At 34.0% G+C, this 18473-nt stretch overlaps 2 protein-coding genes across 2 annotated transcripts in view; one reads left to right on the forward strand and one right to left on the reverse strand.

Annotated features, from left to right (window-relative positions):
- Positions 1 to 1894: 1894 nt before the first annotated feature.
- LOC127839525 (uncharacterized) lies at positions 1895 to 2959 on the reverse strand. The gene is made up of 2 exons (XM_052367915.1): positions 2933 to 2959; positions 1895 to 2548 (listed from the first exon to the last, which is right to left on the reverse strand). Exons 1-2 carry the CDS (start codon positions 2957 to 2959, stop codon positions 1895 to 1897), a joined length of 681 nt encoding a protein of 226 aa, XP_052223875.1.
- A 12266-nt stretch (positions 2960 to 15225) lies between these two features.
- The window catches only part of LOC127837707 (hillarin-like), a 21961-nt gene continuing 18713 nt past the window's right edge, over positions 15226 to 18473 (forward strand). The window contains exon 1 of the mRNA XM_052364984.1: positions 15226 to 15285. The gene's annotated coding sequence lies outside the window, so the exon portion shown is untranslated. The remainder of the gene's footprint in view (positions 15286 to 18473) is intronic.

Here is an 18473-nt window from a genome sequence, read left to right on the forward strand (position 1 = left end):
TCTGAATTCGTTTGACGATTATCCATAAATGAAACGATTTATTAAATATTCGTTTTAAGCCACAAGTTTGAGTTCATTGTTTGGTAACGCAATATTAACACTGTGTGTGAATGTATTTTACTTGTTTTGAACGATTAACGATATGTGCGGACTTAGACAGATGGCTAAAGGCGATTGCAAGATAATTTACTACAATGTGTTATCAACAACACACACAGACATATCAAACAAATTTAAATATGTTACCAATTTAAATCACCTTAATAATTAATATGTGGTATTTGAATATATAGTATTATTAACATTGATGTTTTTAAACGGTTGTGATACTAAATTATGTTATGTATTTCAAACCGTTCAGACAAGCTGAGATAGAATGTTTGGTGATAGAAGGTTGGGCGAAGGCTGCAGGATACAAGGTCTTTGATATGAAACAGACTTGAGGAAAAAAAAGTAACTCTTGGAACGCCGTGTATGTGGGTGGCGACTAGTGTTCCCTCTCTGGGCATGCAGCGCGGTCGTAGGCCATTCCACGGGTGCTTTCACCAAGGTAGAGGCGAAAGGTAAGGTGAAACAACTGTACACGGTTACTTCAACCTTATTGGGCCGATCCACGGAAAAGCAGTTGCCTCCTCGCACTGATTATACCACTTTGGCCAATGATTTTCTCTACTTCTTCGCAGACAAGATTGCCAATTGGCGGGACAATCTTTACAAAATCTCTGTTCGTCATGATTCCCCAAACATTCAGTCATCTGATTCAAGACTACCACATGCAACGTTCAGTGATTTTCGGCCAATTTGAGAGAATTAAATCTAAACTGATAATGAACTTTAAATCTACAACATGTGAACTTGATGTTATTCCTACTAAACAATTGAAAGATAACTTAAATCTCTTCATACCTATTGTTACTGACATTATAAATAAATCACTCACATCTGGCTCATTTCCAAATGAGTGGACGGGTGCTCTCATCAAGCCTATACTGAAGAAGAAAGGTCTTCCCATACAACCCCAGAGTAACCGCCTGTATCCAATCTCCCATTTCTTTCCAAAGTACTTGAGATGGCAGCATTGTCACAAATAACTAATCATGTCGACATCCACAAGCTTCTACCCCAGTATCAAAGTGCTTACAGGAGATATCACGGAGATGAAACAGCGATGCTGAAAATATACGGTGATATTCTTGAATCAATGGATCTGAATCTCGTGACTCTTGTAGTGATGATTGACCTTAGCGCTGTATTTGACACGATAAACATTACCTTAGCTCTTCAGCTGATGCAAGATGACTTCGGCATTACCAACACTGCACTCAGGTAGATTGAAACCTACCTTACTGACAGAACCATGAAGGTCAAGATTGGCAATGCTTCGTGTGACACCATGCAACTACACTGTGGCGTCCCACAGGGCTCCTGCGCCGGTCCGGTTATCTTCACAATGTTTATCGCTGGGCTAAACAGGGTTGTTCAAAACTATTCAGTTGACCTTTACGGTTATGCTGATGACCATAAAATTGTCTTTAAAATAAAAGCTGGAAATCAACAAATTGAATCTAACATCATTAAGCAAATGAATGACTGTTTTGAATGACTGTCTGATAGTGATGAACTTCGATTAAAAACGTCTTTTTCCATATTCGTTTTGCAAGTATATAAAGGTCATAAGGTATCAATACATATATAGCAAGTGGTTTTACTGTCCCTTTGTATGCGATAATGCTATAAATTGTATCACCATTTGCGAGTTGATTTACAAATACAAATACAAAAACATATACATTTGTATAGCGCAAAATTATACATATTTTATTGCGCTCAACAAACGTCCTATATACACAGATTGAGATATCATCTAGTAAGATTGCAGGTTACATGAATGCACCTACGTGTTATGGAATCGCTTAAAGAGGTAGGTTTTGAGCTTGCTCTTAAATGTTGTTTCCGAGTCAGCCGATTTCAAATGTCCGGGAAGCACATTCCACCATTTCGGTCCTTCCACTTCAAGTGACCTGTCGGCGATCTTTGTTCTATGCCTTGGCGCACTGAGCTGGATGCATACTGACGATCGCAAGCGGTAGCTTCCTTGTGCATGTGTGAACATCGATCGGAGGTAATTTGGCGCAGTGCCCTTAACGACCCGGAAAACAATGGCAAGCACCTTGAACATTATTCTTGCCTGCACTGGTAGCCAATGTAATCGTTCTAGCAAGTTGGAACTACGTTCTTCATTCGATGCGCAGGTTACTAACCTGGCAGCAGTGTTTTGAAATCTTTGTAATTTGTTCAGCTGATATGCCGGAATGTCAGCAAAGAGTCCATTACAGAAATCAAGTTGGGAATGAATAAGACCATGAACAAGAATATCAATGGAGTTTTGTGTCAAATGTTTCCGGATACACCGCAAGTTTCTTAACTGGCTATATGCGACTTGGCATTTCTTTCGAATGTGCAGATCAAAATTTAACGTACTTGACACATGCACCCCAAGGTCGCGAACATTGTCCTCACACTCGAACTCACAACCACCAACAATCAACTAGTAATGTTCAGCTTTTCTAATGTTTGTTTGTCCCATAAGCTATCATTTCAGTTTTTGCATTGTCAATTTTGAGCTTGTATTTAGCCGAAATGTGAACGTTTGAGGCACGATGCAATGATCATCAATCTTAATTGTATGATCAACACCTAATATTGAATAATACTTGGTATTCTTAATCGTATGCATGTCATATACACAATAGTTTTACTAGTTTCAATAGTTCTGGTAAAAACATAAACGGGACATCTATTGACAATATATTTTTATTTAAAGGACAAGCGGTCCGCGAAAAAGAGGTGGAGTCATCCGGGGTAAAAGTTAAGCATTTCATCGAGTACTACTTTCTCACAGATCAAGAGGCATTTATATATGTAGCGTTACCTGATCAAACAAGATGGCAGCCTCCATCTTGCCAATGGAACTTCGCAAAATTTATAGATGTTACGTATGTTCGACCTGAGTACTTCAACTTAAAAGTGGATATCCGAAGCAAATTTAGCGGCCGTTTGAAGGTGAATTATATCTTTAAATAAGTGTTTTATTCTTCAACTAAAAATACAATTTCTGTTTTATTGCTCTCGTTTAATATACCACGATTGAGGAATTATTTTCAGCTTAATAAGTAAAAAATGTACCTAATATGTTGGACAATTTAACAAGAGTACGATACCACCGTAAACATTTATAAAAACAATAAGTGCGAAAAACGAAACGAAATCTTAACGTCTAGTTTCTTATGTTTGACAGTCAACCGTTGGAGAGTGCCATATTGAGCTTTTGTGCGAGGACCCTTCCAATATGGGCATGACCTACAAACTTTACTACAACCATCTCGAATCAGGCCATGAAATCGATGCTAATTTACAACTCAACTACTATGTGTTGCTTAACCGAACGGGTAACCGCTGGGACTTTTGAAGCCGATTTCCAAAATCCTGTGTATACAAGTTTCACAATTTTGGAGGATAAGGATATGACACGGACCTGTGCGCGTTCAAAATAACCGTCGATGAGGCAATGGAAAACTGCAAACCTTTGCCGTTTAACCGAGGAAAAGTTGGTTATGGCCCCACTATGGATACTGAAATAGCTGGAATTAAAGCAGTGTCGCATAAAACTGGCATTGTTAAGATGCTTGCAAATAAGACAATGGAGTTTAATTTTCACGTAAACTCGTGACATTGTTGTGCGGACAGAGCATTTTCACGCTACCATAGGAAAGGAAGATCTGCATAAGTATTTGAAAATGACGTTTCACAACATTAGTGTCCAGGTAAGTATATTTAGCTTGTGCTTTAGCATTGTGGTATAATATTTTTATTGTATAAATGTACAAGCATTGTTAATGTTTACACCCTTTTTGTAGTTGTTGAAATTCGTTATAATAGGAGGCTATCTGTTTTATATTTATGATAACAACACTCTCTGGTTTTCGGTGGACAATATCACACAATTTAAAAAGTGTAATTCAAGCATAACACAAATGCTCATATTGTAGAACATAATGTTGTATTATTTATCAACGTAGGTATCCGTGCCAGATAATGGGGAGTATGCTTTGGCTTTGCACGCTCAGCAGAAGAACAGGAGTGATTACGACAACGTCTGTAATTATCTTCTGACGTCGGATCAAAAGAAGACGAAACGAGAGTGGGAGGTTCGTGTGTGTTCAAATGCCATTGGCAATATATAAACAATATCATCATACTATATATAGATATATCATCATAATACACTAATTAATCATACTTTATTGGCAAGATATAACTCTTATACTGATTAGACATAGTCCGTATACGATTCTTTATGTGTAGACTTTGTGAAAAGTTAAGAGATTTCAAAATACTAGAAATCCGTCGTATTACGTCGTTAATTCTAAACAATTGGCAAATATGCAATCATCATTTTATTATACATACAATAAATCAATATCAGCACCTTTTTGGTGTATGCAATTTGCTGCAATTTTAACAAAGGCTTTGATTTCGAGATATTAGTGTTTTCTAATAATTGTGGATACTATATCAATTATTGGGTGTTATTATAAGATTATGCTTATTATTTAGCATCCTACAGAGTGTTAACATAATATGATACTTATTATTTAGAATCTCATAGGGAAAAGAACCAGAAACAACGTGGCAGTTTTAGCAAAAGCAAAATGGACTAAATGCGTTGAGGAACTAAAAGGAGAAATAGAGAAATTCCAAAAGTTGAAAATTGGAAGATAAGGGAGAGCTACAAGCGGCTCTGGACGCACTGAAGTATAAAAAGGACCAAAAATGTGAGAACATATGCTTATAATTATCGTTTGGTGTGAAGCGATAGTTAAATCTTATACTTTACTTAAGGTGTCAAACTACACTGTTTTCGCATAATGACAATACATTGCTATGTTTAAATTGTTAATGGGTTTACCGGCATACACTTTCAATTAAGGAATTTTCGATATTATTATCGTATCTATTGATTTATAAAACTTAAATAAAGTGGAAGATGTCAATTATATGATGATGCATGCAATCAACACGCTCCTGAATTGTATGTCATCAAACGATGTACTTATTCAATTGTTCCCCTTTCACAACTAATGCTTTACTTCAAACGGAGCATTAACTTAAAACATGTATGATTTGTTAGGTCTCAAGGACGCAATTAATAGGCGCAAGCTATAACAAACTTGAAATTGCCATCAAGCAAGGTCACACCTCACGGTTGAAGGACAAACTGTCCCGCTTGATAGAGGAGGCGGAATATTTGAGGAACCATATCGTGCATCTGAACAAGATTGCGCACGATATCCTTGAGATGAAGCAGTCCACCATATCCGAGCTGCGCAGTTACAAATCCCCTCCGAACATCATATTTGACATCATGCAGTCTACGTTTCTTATAGTAGGTGAACAAAGTGAACAGCTAGAGGTAAATGCATCAATTATATGCAGACGATTTCGCCTTTTACTCACGATACCAAACATGTATGTTTTATATTATTGTTGTATTTCATACGTGTTTTCGTATGCAAAACATACACAACAGCTTCATCATAAAAAGTACATATGCCTTCATTAAAAGGAAAGTTTACATGACTGTAAGAACAATTACTCTGGTGTGTTTGTCGGGTTATTATTGAACGGGAAAATAAACTTACATAAATGTGACATATTCCTCGCAGAAGTTATGAATAAAAGTAAAAACAATATCATGATAAGTCAGAACAGTTACTTTTGCTGTACTTTGACTTATTTGTGGTTGATTTGTAAACCTATTTTGTCAATCCCATTCCATAACGAAACTAACGTTAACCTTATTATGCGAAGCAAATTGTGTGATCCATAAATTTCTATTGATCATATTGACTGTGTTAGCAATTATGGTAACTTGTAAATTATAAATGTATTTCTAATTGACAAAACATAGGCAGTTTTGTTGAGATTTTTTACAATACAGAAAATGTAGCACCTTTCAACGAATAAATTAAGTATATATGCACAGCTAGGTGTAGGAAAACCTTCTAGTGTTAATGGGAAAAATGAGAAAGGAAAGTGTGATCCGACGCGTGATGACGTTTGATACGGTTAACGTAAAGCCTGCAGTGCAACAAAAAGTAGAAGGGATGCTCGATAAATACAGCGAGTTTGAGTCGCGTGCTGCCAGCGCGGGGGCGGGGACGTTCTATTGGTGGGTAAGTTAATAAACTATTTTAAAATGCAGAAGGTGGTTTTTGTGTGTGTTCTATTGGGACCAATTTGCTCTAATATGGCGATATTTGTGATTATATTGAAAACATACTTATGCTGCAATTAAGGATTATACAAACGTAAATAAGTTGTAGACATTATAGCATTTTGGAACGATATTAATGGTTTGTACCTGAATTACATGATGACACGTTTATGCTGTGTGAATAACTATGTTCTAAGATTAAGATTGGTTTATGCCTTCAGATGACCGTTCAAGCCAGTGACTGTTGCTTTAATGTATCTGCTGTTGTGTTTCTTTCATTGCTGATAATATCACACCTGTTGTTTAGTCTTGCATTAAAATAAACGCATACATCATATTAAATGCCGTTCGATTGTAACTGGGATTCTATGTGGTTGATAAGCGATATTGTGATACTATTTTTCTATATTTCAATATTGTTTTCTACTAAAACCTGGTTGTAACACTTTCAGCGTGCGTTCCAATGCGGTCTTTCGGTAGTATTCTCTTCAAACTGTGCCGTTGTGTGCGTTTGTTAAGTTTTAATTTGATGAAGAATAAGACATGAGACACGAATAAATGACATCATTTCAATAATAAGATTACGTCCAAGCCTGTAAAATTGAAGTTAAAATTTCCAGTGCTGTTGCATTGCCATTGACCAGACTGAGACACATGCTGGGAGTGATCCGTAAACTACTGGGACTTACATCAGAAATTACTAAGAATTATTTTGATAAATTGTCCAAGTTGTAACTAGGCATGTTTATGAGCAATATGCTTAGATTTAACTAGGTAAGTTTCTGCGCAATACGAAATGTCAACGTCTGCATTACATTGGGAGCTTGTTTTAAATATGCAAATTGCGACTGTTTGAAGGACTGTTTATAATATGTTACGAACAACAATTCCAACGAATTATTCATCTTCGAAATATGAGAGAAATGAGTAAGCAAACCAATAACGAATTGGATGAATATGCAAAAAAAAAACTACTTTAAAAGGAAGAATTCTACATAGCTTTAGAATGCCAGGATTTACGAGTAAACGCATGTATTTTACCACAAAAGTAATGAAAATACAACATTGCCAAAAATAAAAAAATACACAAGGAGTCTGACGGAAGATCATACTTTAACTAAATATACACGAATTTCTCACAGCAGGCGATAAAAACATACAGACATTTAAACAGCTATGTTTCTCTTGTACGCCCTAAGGTGATTAAATACCACACATGCACGATAGTCGGTACATGTAACGTTAGGAAAATTCCAAGCATGTTAATACATCCATTATGACCAAATTATGAATAATTATACATATTAATATTCATTTTGCTATACCCTGTGATACTTATTGTGATACATATTTTATATTGCATATGTTTGTAGCATTAGTCCTCATAACTAGTCCAATCGATTTTAAATGCAAATAAATTCATTTCGACTAAACTGACGATAAGAGAAAATACTAATAAGCCCTCATTTACTGATAAAAACTTCGTCATATTTTTGTATTTAATAATGTTTATGAACGACGCAACGTGCCAATAGAAAACGGACTATCGACGTTGCAACGATTGGAGTATACGTTCTATGTGCACTTTAATGCGTCGAACTACTTCACAGGTCACTCCCGTTTTGCTTTTTATAAATCGCACAGCTTAACATAATAAGTTTGCTCTTTTAAGAGAAGGGAGTCTCAATTTGTTGTTTTTTTGCAGGGAATATGTGCATTTAAAAGTTTCATTATAAAAAATAGCCTTGGACTGGTGCTATAAATATCAAGTGAAATTTGTTTTTTTTATTGAATGTGTACTACTGTGAGTGTTCAACTTTTATTGTATGAATGGGATTGTGTAGTATTAAAATTGCCTTTCATTTTCAGATATATGCACATGCTTTTATATGTTTTTTCTCTTCCGTATATTTTGTTAAGCAGGTGTGAATTTGGTTTATTTTCTACTCGTGCCACATATGTTGATAAAAAGACAATGTTTGAACATTTCAAAATAGCGTTTACAATGTAACGTTGATGCTGCAAACAAAGTGGTAAGGTCTAAGGATATAAATCTTGTGTATTCCTACTCGCTCGACAGAATACAAATTACCGTACGCAGAAAATAGTACTGACAAGTTTGTACTATGGTTATCATAGTTAATCGTTCAAAATGAAAAACACACTATCTAATATGTATGTATGCATTTTCTGCAAACTATGAACACCATCATTTCTTTTATTAACAGCAACAACACTTTATTATTCTCCGTCATGTATAATGGGATGTTATAGGCCCTATGTGAAATTTTTATATTCTCGTGTAAATGAGTGTTTATCAGCAGATTAATTTGTATTCAAGAAAACTGTTGTACGCTGTCACGTTTCTGACACATAACGTAACTACGAGGCACTGCATGCACTATGTACTGTACAGCCGTGATAGATGCAAGTGTTTGCGGAATACTCACCATAAACATTGATGCAAAAATATCAAGGATTTCCAATGCTGCATGGGCGTCATGCGAGGTTTGTTGTGGTGTTTTACCACTACCATTATGAGTTAAGAGGAAGTATGCTACTCATGTTTCGCGTCTAAGATGTCGACTTTAAAAATCACAAGTCTGGCCGAATCTAAATAGCCCGGTCTAAAATGCGGTTCGCAGTTTACAGACATGCTCGTACGTCTAATCTAAACGACCAAGATTACATTTGGGCATTTCCTATAGTAAAATTGATAACCAATACAAATTAATCGTCTATTTCCGACCTAATATCCGGCAATATAACACATGGGCAGACATACTGACAATGAGCCATTATTGGAAATGCAGACACGTTAGTGACTGCAACTTAATTGCCCGTAGTCTAGTATTGTGTACCCAGGTTGATTAAGACGTAGACATTAAAAGCCAATTTAAATAATGATTTAGAACTGCGCATTTGTCTATTCAACGGAAATGGCTATCTAGTTGCTATTAAATTGGTAGCGAGCACAATTTTTTTTCGTGTCCTTTATTTAACTTATTTAACAACTTTGTCCGATTTGATAGGGATCTTATAACCTAACAAAACAAGTTACATAGGTTACAAGGCATGTATATCTAGATATAAACCAAATATGTCTTGCATAATCAATATTCAAGTTGAATTGGAGGAATTATGTAATAAAATGGCTATGAGACAAAGGGGACAATATTGGGGGTAAGCTACTTGGAATGTCTATGAATTCTTTATTTATCGATATGTTGTTCTAATACGTTGAATGCAGTATTCCATGGAAATATTATATATGTGAATACAAACAAAAGAAAACCGAAATGCCGTATTAGGATTACAAAACAGTACAGACGTTCTTGATTTTAAAAGTACGTGTGTACTTAGATGAACAGCTCAAATGTCCCAAAGTTATTATAAGTCAACGGTAGGGTATTGTCTGCTGTTAATCGGACTTTTGCATTCAGGTTAATAGCGTGAACTTATGTTCGCAGTAAAGTGAAACATTTTATAGTGTATTACATTCCTACTACAAGAGAAATATTACTTTTCATTTCATTTCCAACGTTTTTCAACGTTTAATCAAGGAAGACAAAACAGTGGAAAATAATCAAGGGACCTTATACACAAGAAAAGCACGTAGTCCCTTAATGAGAATACTTATGATTAACTAATTAAACATACATACACGTGTGTTATTCACTTCGTATATTATATGCGGGCTTTATCAAATTAATCGTAAAACGGTGTCTGGATATTACATATTGATATGTCATACAAATGCGGCTGTTCACTGAGTCCCTAAAATGTGAATGTGTTACAATCATAACTATTGAACCTCATAATGACTGCACTTCTTTCCTTTCATCAAATGCTATATCAAAACCATTTAAGAGGCTGTTCCTACTGAATAAACCAAGAAGAAGTCCACATCAAATTTTATTTTTTTAAACACATCCAAGGAAATATATTAATACATTCAAACACCCGCTAATACATTCAAACACCCGCTATTTAACTGTTAAGTGCACATCAAGGTAATATCCAAAATAATATTTGAAAACGTTATTTAGTTTTTCGTGTGATCATTCAAGCCATATTAACACATTAATGGTATTGTCAATATGTTTATAAACAATATAAATAGTCATACGTTCATCTTGCATTGGTGTCTGTTACACATATCATATGGCTTACTTTTATCACACATGAAAATGATCTAAAACATGCACACGTGAGTTTATTTTTGGTTTCAATAAAAACCATCTTTACAAACTTTCGACTGTAACTTTATACTAAAGTTCAAGCAGGGTAAATGAAACAGTTAAATATAATGCAATATACAAATCTATTAGACAGACTGAATTTAGATTACATAAATACACACAAAAACACAAAAAAGCTGTATGTGATACGTCTTTACTTAAAAGTGTTTGCTTTATCAATTGTAGTGATTACAGTGAAGTGAAGGTCCGATGTAAAACCAATACGGTGTTACTTTAATTATATCGTCAGTGAAGTTTATTTCCTAAAAAACTATTTTTTTACCTATATACTAGGTCGCCATCGCAGTTATATTTACCAGTATTTGTATGTTAAGATGACAAATCGTTGCATGTGTCATGTATAGTTTATTTGTGTTTAACATTGTCTAGTCCGTTTGTTTTATAATGATTTTCTGATTTTAATTTATTTTAGAAGTGTATTTACTTATTGGTGTACAGTTGTCCATGTCAATGGTTGCAAAAAGATGATCACAATACTTTTGGCGTAAATTGTTTGATCTAAAGAATAGTTATCATTGATATCAATGACTTGAACGATAATAATTATTGATTTAAACATATCTATACACATATTTTCAGTATACAAATCGGACAAAAGATCTTTCAAACATTGACAATAATATGTCTTCTTTCTTTCTTTCAAATAATAAAGCCATCAACATTCCTAACCTTGAACCATCCGTTCATAAATAAATATGATTTGGCACATTGATTTTATTTCTTACAATGAGTATTTTGTCTGGTTTTGGAATTGTACATGTAATAAATTTCTATGAAGCCTCTGTAATGTTTTGTTTGTATTCTTCCGCTGTCAGAAGCACAGTTAAAGCGTAATATACAATATAAATTAATACATATCCATGAAAGCGCAGTATTGTGCAACACATATCCACATGAAAGGAGCGGGATTTTATACACTCGTACATTGCATGTCCCTACACCGACACCCCCTTCCGTCATGTATTTCCGTGCGTTCGTCCGCCTGTCTACCCTTCAGTCCATGCTTCCACAAACAAGTTTCCGCGATTTCTAAACACAAACTGAAGACTATTGCATGAAACTAATCTGCAACACCCCTTTTCCTCAGAGGTCAAAGGTCAGCTCCCTGTTACTTAAAATAGAACGAAACCTGATTTTTTTCTGATAAAAGGTTAATATAAGATAAAACTGTGTACGTCCAGTTTTCTATAGGAGTTATGTTAATCTGTATGAAAATCCCTTCCATTGTTCATCTATAAATCAATCTGAAATAACTACATAATAAAAAGAGATTTACAAAATAAATAAGAATATGTCTTCTTTCTTTCATATAAAAAAGAAATCAACATTCATAACCTTTAAAAATCAACCCTTGGGTAAATATGACGATGCACATTGAAACGTTTTCTGTGCGATGCATATGTATTATGTCTGGTTTTGGTATAGTAAAATGAAATAGCTTTCTCTATAGGCTCTTTAAATTGTTGTTTGTAGTAAATCCACTCTCAGAAGCACGGTAAAAGCGTATTATATAATTTATATTAATAAAATTTGTGAAAACACCTCATTGTTCTAAACGATAGGTGCTTGCTATTCTTAGGTAATAACTCCCACGTCCCTACACCGGACTCAATATTTATCTCCCGTCCATCATGACGTTAGGTCCGTTCGTCCGACTGGCTACCTTCCTAGTACATTCTTCTGCAAAAAAATGTTTCCGCCATTTCTAAATAAAGACTGAAAATAATTAGACAAATCTTACCTGTACGACCACTTTTAACCCAGACGTCAAAGGTCAGCTCACTGTTACTTAAAAACAACATAAACTTGTTAATAAAGGGCGTTTTGGTAATTATGAAAGATATCTGGTTTTGAGCAGAGGTAGTATGCCAATTACATAAATAACAAATAATCATGACAAAGCAAAATGTTATCATAAATAATGTATGTGACAGAGCTATACGGAGCTTACTTAAGCATTTATTTCTTTATTTTCTATAACCAACTGAATATGTTGAACATTTGTAAAGAAGCATATCCTGTTGATTTCAGATATAATTTATTTTCTTGGCATTGACAAGTTTGCGATAGGTCAAAATTAAAATTACTAACGAGATTAAATATTTCATGATTTTAAAGATGTCAGCAAGAGGAATATCAATATGTATATGCCAGATTCATATGAAAATAATTTAAAAAAAAGTTATATTGTTTATAAACGTTAAACCCTGTGTTATGTTGTCATTTATGTATTTATGAATTTACTTACTCGCATTAATTCGTCATCATCATTATCAGCAGCAGCAGCAACAGCAGCAACCGCAGCAACAGCAGCAGCAGCAGAATTATCATCATCATCATCATCGGCATCATCACCATCACCACTACCACAACCACCACCCCCACCATAATCACAATCATCATCATCGTCATCATCATCACCATCATTATCATCCCCACCCCCACCACCTCAATCATAATCATCATTATCATGATCATCATGATCATCATCGTCATTATCATCATTATCATCATCATCATCATCATCATCATCATCATCACCATCACTACCACCACCAACACAATCATTATCTTCATCGCAACATGGTCGTTATAATTATCACCAATAATTGCATCACAATCATTACTTTCATCACTTTTATCATCATCATCATCATCATCATCATCATCATCATCATCATCATCATCATCATCATCATCATCATCATCATCATCATCATCATCATCATCATCATCATCATCATCATCATCATCATCATCATCATCATCATCATCATCATCATCATTATCATCATCATCATCATCATCATCATCATCGTCATCATCATCATCATCATCATCATCATCATCATCATCATCATCATCATCATCATCATCATCATCATCATCATCATCATCATCATCATCATCATCATCATCATCATCATCATCATCATCATCATCATCATCATCATCATCATCATCATCATCATCATCATCATCATCATCAGCAGCAGCAGCAGCAGCAGCAGCAGCAGCAGCAGCAGCAGCGGCAGCATCAGCATCAGCAGCAGCAGCATCATCATCATCATCATCATCATCATCATCATCATCATCCTCCTCCTCATCATCATCATCATCACTACCACCACCAACACAATCATTATCTTCATCGCAACATGGTCGTTATAACTATCACCAATAATTGCATCACCATCATTACTTTCATCACATTTATCGTCATCATCATCATCATCATCATCATCATCATCATCATCATCATCATCATCATCATCATCATCATCATCATCATCATCATCATCATCATCATCATCATCATCATCATCATCATCATCATCATCATCATCATCATCATCATCATCATCATCATCATCGTCATCACCATCATCATCATCATCATCATCACTACCACCACCAACACAATCATTATCTTCATCGCAACATGGTCGCTATAATTATCACCAATAACTGCATCACCATCATCACTTTCATCACTTGTATTGTCATCATCATCATCATCATCATCATCATCATCATCATCATCATCATCATCATCATCATCATCATCATCATCATCATCATCATCATCATCATCATCATCATCATCATCATCATCATCATCATCATCATCATCATCATTATTATCGTCATTATTATCATCATCATCATCGTCATCATTATCACTATCGCCACCAACACAATCATTGACTTCATCGCAACATGGTCGTCATAATTATCATCAATAACTGCATCACCATCATCACTTTTATCGGCATCGTCATTATAATAGTTATTATTGTCTTCCGCCTAACATTCTTAATACTTAAGTATGATAATAGGCAACTTAGATTTGTCATGATCGTACTTTTATTAACGTTATGATAAAATCATGCGGTATATATATGTTAACATGTTTGATGCATGATTACTTTTAAAGTAAACTATCAAATTACAACCTTCTATAGTCTATGATTACAATGTCTACACGAGTTTGTGTTTACAAATGTAAATACTTGTAATTGAAATATAATATTTATTCCTCAATTGATATTACGATTAATATAATGATGTAAACACTCAATAACGTGACTAAGCCGCATGTGTAGACCGATATTTTCGTATTATGCTAATAATTTTGTTCTTTATATACCCATTTTACTCACCGCATTGATAGTGTTATCATAGACATGCAATAATTCGTTACAGTTCAGATTAGTCGGACAACTTTCAACTGGGTATCGAACTAGAACGTTTTTCTTAAAGGGAACGAGGCATAATGGGTTAAGGGATAACAGAATATGACACAGTTTTTATATTTCGTTAAATGAACTCGTTTAGAATGACACATGGAGGACCATTGTTTATTGACTATGTAGTAGTCTTATTTTCAAATAAAAGCAATACACACATTTGCGTAATTTAAATGCTTTGTACAATTGTATGTTCTTCCTGTGATGAAATTCAATATTACCTAACTTATGTAAGATAAGCGTCTTCAAATTTGCCGAACTGAATGCTATGTTTAATAAACGGTATAAACATTAATCACGCAGCAATGCATAACATATCCAAACTTAAAAATATTTGCCTATTTTTGGAATGTTATTATCAGAAAATACCTGTATATTCGTGTCGTATAAACTGTTGGTATAAATTTACACAATTATGTTTGCTCGCTAACAGATTAAACACTTATCCGCATGCGTTGTATTTGTGTTTATATTAAGATGTTCACGAACACGCAAGGTAGTAGTTTAATATTTCACTCAAGTAAACTAACAGCATATACGACACATTTGCAACTCAACGTTAAGTCAAATAACATGTAACGGTTTTGGTATATATAATATTAATTAATTTATTAATGATTGATTTTGATTATTATTAAAAAAAACTACATGTACCTACTGTTTTGAGAAACACGTATAGTACTTAGTATTTTTCACCATGTATGACGGCTTATTTCTGAGATTTATAACGTCGACCTGGAATGTGTAATATATGATGCTTGTTACAGAAGTTTCTGATAAGTGGAATGTATGGAGCTGGAGCTTGCATTTAGTATTGTTTACATGTATAAAATGATCATTTTGTTTTTGCTCAAATGCGAAAACTCTCATGCGAATATAACGTGGATAACGTATTTTACTGTTTCAATTAAAACATAGCATTGATTTGTAATTTAAATAAGTATATAACACATTTTTACTGTGAAAATAAGTATACTACTAAGTGAAAAGATTCTGATCGCTGTTTTTATAATCAGAAAATGATACATGTTAAGTAGATTTATATATTTTATTGGTTAAATTATTATTATTTGGTCCGGCAGCTGTTTTACTTAGATCAGATGTTGTAATCTCACAATTATTTTCTTAAGATTATTTGAGCCATATATATATATATTTATTTATATATTTATGTAGTTATTTATTTATTTACTAAGCAGCTTAGTAAATAAATACTGGTATGCACAAACACACTGCACAATTCAACTCAAAGTACAACTGTAATACGTTACAACACGCATGTTTGTGCAATGGAAAATCGTGTAATCTGTTGTATGTAAATAACAACGTTCCAAAGGTTAGACCGGTCGAACATCTTTAAACATTTTCAAGCAACGAGTGTATTGCTATCAAACTTGAAATATTTGTACAACGCCACTTGACTGGTGATACATCAGAATAATAGCGTGGCCGTTTATCATTTTTTGTATACAAATCGTTTTTCAATACAAATTGTGTACGAACTATTGAAGATAGATGCATTGAACACAATCATGTTAGCTTGTTGAACACTATTCTAGTTAATTAAAATATTCACAAATTTGCTCATTCTGATAATGAGACTAAACGTTTTGTCAAAACACGTTTAGTGCTGAAAGATTAGTATTCACACGTTTGTCGTGATACGTTACACCTTCATATTTTTTTTGGAAGAAAAGCTGACATCGATCGTATGTATTAACAAAACGCCAGATACTTGAATTACGTTGTCTTTAAGTATTTTTTTTAAACATCAGACAATTATTCGCAAATAAACATATAGATAATGCATCTAATTCAAACTGTACATGACTTAAATAACCCCTTACCGAAAAAAGGCCTCCTGCAAACTATTCTTGCTAATTTGCAGCAAAGTTGCAGCAAAGTTGCCGCAAACATGGTTTCTTTCAAACTTTTACCATGCAAATGAGCTTTGCGGCCACTTTGCTGCAAACTTCATTTGCATATGGGTTTGAAGCAACTTTGCCGCAAACTTAATTTACATGGTAAAAGTTTGCTGCAAATTTGCCGCAAAGTTCTTGCCATGTTCCTGCAAACATCATTTGCATATGGGTGTTTGCGGTAACTATGCTGCAAAGTTCTTGCAAAGTTGCTGCAAAGTTCTTGCAAAGTTGCCGCAAAGTTCTTGCAAAGTTGTCTCATGGTGAATTTTCTGTAAATTAAATTGCAAGCATACAAATATAGCCTTTCGTTTGTAAATGTTAGAATAGCAATAGCTTTTTTTATATATGTAAGTGAAAAAAAGCTTTTCATTTCGTGACAAAGTAGTTATTAATAAATAAATCTAAGTATTGGTTACATTTCCATTTCATTTGGTCACTGAATAAGCAATTGATTGTTACAACTATGTTGGTTTTGTAAGATAGATATACCTTTTACTGACTTATGTCTTTTATGTTACCTTCTGCAAAGACAATTTGTTTAATCATTTATTTTAAATGTTAATCATCCACCACAACAGGTATTTGAAACTGTTAAACAATATCATTACATTAAACGTAACATTATAAGAAAACCATTCAAGAAAAACAATACAAACCTGTTTAATAGTTCAAAGTATTTCCAAAAGGGCCTCTTCATAACTCACCGAATTCCTCTTTTAGACTTGTTGACACACACAGTGTTGATTTCCACATTCTACTTAAATGTTTAAGAATATTCATCAAAGTCAATATTTCAGGATATTGTAAAAACTTTAACTTAAAAAAGTCCAAACATTGCTCTAAAACTACATTTCAAACCAGTAACAGGTCCTGCGTGGATCTATGTTTACAATTTCAAATTCAAATCTTTGGCTCACAATCTTGAATGAACCAATGAACCAATCAGAAGAGATCCCTTATATAAAGAGAATGTTTGCTGCAACTTTGCGGCAACTTTGCGGCAACTTTGCGGCAACTTTGCAGCAACTTTGCCGCAACTTTGCGGCAAACTTTTTTGTTTGCGGATAGCGGGAGAATAAACGAGAGCAAATTGTTACCGACTTTTAGACTTGGACTCGACATGAAATAAATTTAAAACTCCATTTGTGTAGAATTCATTGTTTTAGTGGGATTGCAATTTCGTAGCTTGACGTGAGATAGATCAGAAATTTAAATATATAATTATTAATGTGCAAAATGTGTGCTTTTAAATTATGCCAGTATTAAATCTAATGTTAGTGCTGAATATGTACCTCAGGCAAATCAATGTTAATACTAGGTGTTTCTTGACGCCTTTGTAAGTCCGATCAAAATTGCTTGAAAATAAATTGCTTAAAGCTTTGGCCGTCATTGAGTCAAACGTTGTTTAAATAACTATTATATTTTCAAAACTGTAAAATATTTCAACTGCCAATAACAAAATGTTACTTCTTTTAATGTATCGGCATCGAGCATTACGTGTGACTGATATAATGGAGAAATTTGAAATAATAGTAGAGTTAAATATAACACAAATGCTCAATTGCTTTTGCTATTTTCGCGAGATTTGCCACATGGACTAAACGAAGATTTGTCCCCCTCTTTGTGTTTAACAATTACAGCGATTTTTCATAAAATGTGTTTTGTTTCATTCATTTTTTGTTAGAAATAAACACTACATCGTATACATTTTATCATTGATTTGATTTTATAACGAATATTAAATGGCATCATAAAATCACAT

Source organism: Dreissena polymorpha, chromosome 7 (assembly GCF_020536995.1).
Source record: "Dreissena polymorpha isolate Duluth1 chromosome 7, UMN_Dpol_1.0, whole genome shotgun sequence".
Classification (NCBI taxonomy): Eukaryota; Metazoa; Mollusca; class Bivalvia; order Myida; family Dreissenidae; genus Dreissena; species Dreissena polymorpha.

Bases quoted from the DNA above. Each gene is read 5' to 3' on its own strand.
- LOC127839525 (XM_052367915.1), bottom strand. From the start codon at position 2,959: ATGGAGGCTGCCATCTTGTTTGATCAG. The intron at 2,549-2,932 runs GTAACGCTACAT...GAACATTACTAG, and splicing joins CTGCCATCTTGTTTGATCAG to TTGATTGTTGGTGGTTGTGA.